Consider the following 3101-nt stretch of genomic DNA (forward strand, 5'->3'; position numbering starts at 1 on the left):
TTTGGAGGTGCAGCATGACGCTTTAGCGGCAACACAAGAAATTTATTTGCAAACAATGGTCGCATTGGATGGACGAATGGATGAAATTTTTGAGCAAGAAGAAGAACGAAACGACCAACAAGAGAGGGCAAATCAAGGTCAACCAGAAAACGAAAATGCGCAGAATGTAGGAGATAGAGCGAACGAGAATGAGAACGCAGAAAATGGCGCCAACAACGCAAATAACGGGCAAGCCAACGGTCGATTTGTGCGGCGACCAAGAATTGAGAGAGATGAATATTTGTTGGATCATTTCAAAGCGCTAAAATTTGATGGCTCGTACGGAAAATGGAAAGAATGGAAATCAGCATACGATAGCATTGTTCACAACAGCTCGCTCAGCGACCATCGAAAAATGTATTTATTAAAAAAATGTCTCACCGACAGTGCGGAAAGAGTTTTGCGCGGATTTCAAGTGATCGGCGAATATTATGAAACAGCATACGAAACACTTTGAACAGTGTATGAAAATCTATACCGAATTATCATGTCGCTGTTGGATGAATTGTTTGAAATGCCAAAATTGCAACGAGAATCATACGAAAATCTGCGAAAAATGATCGACACAACAAACAGTGTTACACGGCAATTGCGTGTATTGGATTCTCCAGTTGAAAACTGGGACCAAATAATTGTGCATGTTTTGATATCTCGTATGCCACCACGTACACTGCAAGCATGGGAAGACCAAAGAGATCACCAAGAAATGCCAGAGCTGGAGGAGGTGATGAGTTTTTTGGCACAACGCGCACGTAGCGCATTGAATCAAGAGCCGTCAACAAGTGCGAGTAATGAAGGGCAGCACAATTCGAACCAAAACTCGCAAAATCAAGCAAGCAACTCAGGCCGATACACAAGTACAAAACCAAAGCAAAAGTTCGCGCAGCAAGCAAAAGATGATTCATCGAAAGGAGTTTCATGCAACAACTGTCAACAGCCACACCCAATGCACCGTTGTGCGCGTTTCCAAGCATTGAGTGTCCAAGAGCGGGTAAAACGTGTGCGTGCATTGAATTTATGTTCAAACTGTTTTTCAACAAACCATCGTGCTGGTTCTTTGAGCTGTAAAGCTGGTCCTTGCAAAAGATGCAACAAAGGAGCCAATCATAACACACTTTTGTGCTACACACCGATAGCATCGACAAATGCAATTATGGCCAACAATTGGCAACCACCAAGAGCAGATGAGCAGCAAAACGGTGCCACATATCAGCAACGAAGTGCAACGGTAGCGTATCAACCGCCAGGAAATGTAGTTCACTACACACAACCAAATCCAAACCTCGGAACGTCATCGCAAAGTTATCACATGAGCAGTAATCAGAGCGGTCAAAATTTTCAATAGAGCAGCACCATAGATCCCCTGTGTTATCTACTGGATGTGTTAAGCTGCATTCAAGCACAGGAACGTTAATTTTTGCGCGAGTATTATTTGATATGGGATCTGAAGTAAATTTGATAACAAAACGAACTGTTTGTGTAGCAAACCTACCAAAAAAGAAATTTTCGATACAAATTGAAGGTGTAACTGGAATCGAAGTTGCAAGTCACACAGCATTGATTAAAATTAGTCCATGGTATGAAAAGAACGATGAGAATTGTTTATATAAAACATGCGTTGTGCTGAAAAAATTGCCTGTAGCGCAGCGTATGGAATTTAGTGCAGACATTCCCGAATTTCAAAGCATTATCAAAGCCGATCCAAACTTCAATAAAGCTGGATTTGCTGACATTTTATTGGGCATCGATACTTGGGCGGAAATCATTATGGACAGAGTGCTGCGGAGTAGCACTGGTTTATGCGCGCAACTTACGAAATTTGGTTATGCCATTTTCGGAGCAATTAATTCAACACCTCGATTTACTGCATCTGTGTTATGCATTGGGCGAGCGATAATGAGCGGCGAAGAATCTCATCGTTGGGATGAATTACTTCAAAAGTTTTGGGAAAACGAAGAAATACCATCAGTGGAACAAATTTTGTCGGAAAGCGAACAACGTGCGATTGATCATTACAATAAAAACACAGTTAGAGCGGAAAACGGGCAGTTTATTGTGCGATTGCCATTCATTGATGATAAGGTTGATTTCGGGAAATCACGAGAAATAGCACTTCAACGATTTTATCAATTAGAGCGGAGATTAGAGCGAAATCAAGAATTACGTCAAAAGTACAACATATCCATGCATGAAGCAATTGAATTAGGTCATATGCGATTAGCTACAGCTGAAGAGCGGCATACAACGGGCTACTACATTCCACACCATCCAATAACGACACGTTTTCGAATCGTTAAAGACAGTAGCTGTGCTACCACCAACGGAAAAAGCATCAACGGCGTTCAGTTAGCTGGTCCTAACTTGCAAGAGAAGTTGGCGCATGTGATTATGCGTTTCCGATTTCATCAATTCTTGTTATCGGCAGACGTGAAACAGATGTTTTTTCAAATACAAATGAACGATGAAGATTTGAAATATCAAAAAATCTTCTGGCGTTTCAACAAACATGATCCTTTGCAAGAATATGTGTGGAAAACGGTGTTGTTTGGTATGAAATCAAGCCCATTTTTAGCTATTTACACCGTGCTGGAATTAGCAAGAATTTATGAAAATGAATTCCATTCGGCTTCAAGAGCGACTAAGAGCGAACGATATATGGATGACTTCATGTCTGGAGCTGATTCATTGCAGGCAGTGATAAAATTGTACGACGAATTAAAACAATTGATGGCTAAGGGAAATTTCGACCTTAGCAAATGGAAAACGAACTCTCCGAAATTACTTGAGCTGATAAACAAAGACTACAATACTGATAATCAACCGCTTGAACTCAACGATGATCCGACATCAGTTTTAGGTTTAAAATGGCAACCAAATAGTGATTGTTTTATGTTTTCAACAAAAGTGTAGCATGAACTCAACAAAATCGTCACGAAACGTACAGTCTCAAGTGCAGTAGCAAGAATTTTCGATCCAATTGGATATTTAGCGCCGATTATGATTAAAGGAAAAGCCTTTCTTCAACGATTGTGGAAACTGAATTTGAAATGGGATGAACCATT

General features: G+C 40.6%; 1 protein-coding gene across 1 annotated transcript; it reads left to right on the top strand.

Moving 5' to 3' along the window:
• The first annotated feature begins 526 nt into the window (after positions 1-526).
• LOC129572158 (uncharacterized) lies at positions 527-2949 on the top strand. The gene is made up of 3 exons (XM_055452083.1): positions 527-1355; positions 1523-2431; positions 2507-2949. The coding sequence occupies exons 1-3, from the start codon at positions 527-529 to the stop codon at positions 2947-2949; spliced, it is 2181 nt and encodes a 726-aa protein (XP_055308058.1).
• The last annotated feature ends 152 nt before the right edge of the window (positions 2950-3101 follow it).

Source organism: Sitodiplosis mosellana, unplaced genomic scaffold (genome assembly GCF_009176505.1).
Source record: "Sitodiplosis mosellana isolate CC-2019 unplaced genomic scaffold, AAFC_SMos_1.0 Smas_scaffold_4317, whole genome shotgun sequence".
NCBI lineage: Eukaryota > Metazoa > Arthropoda > Insecta > Diptera > Cecidomyiidae > Sitodiplosis > Sitodiplosis mosellana.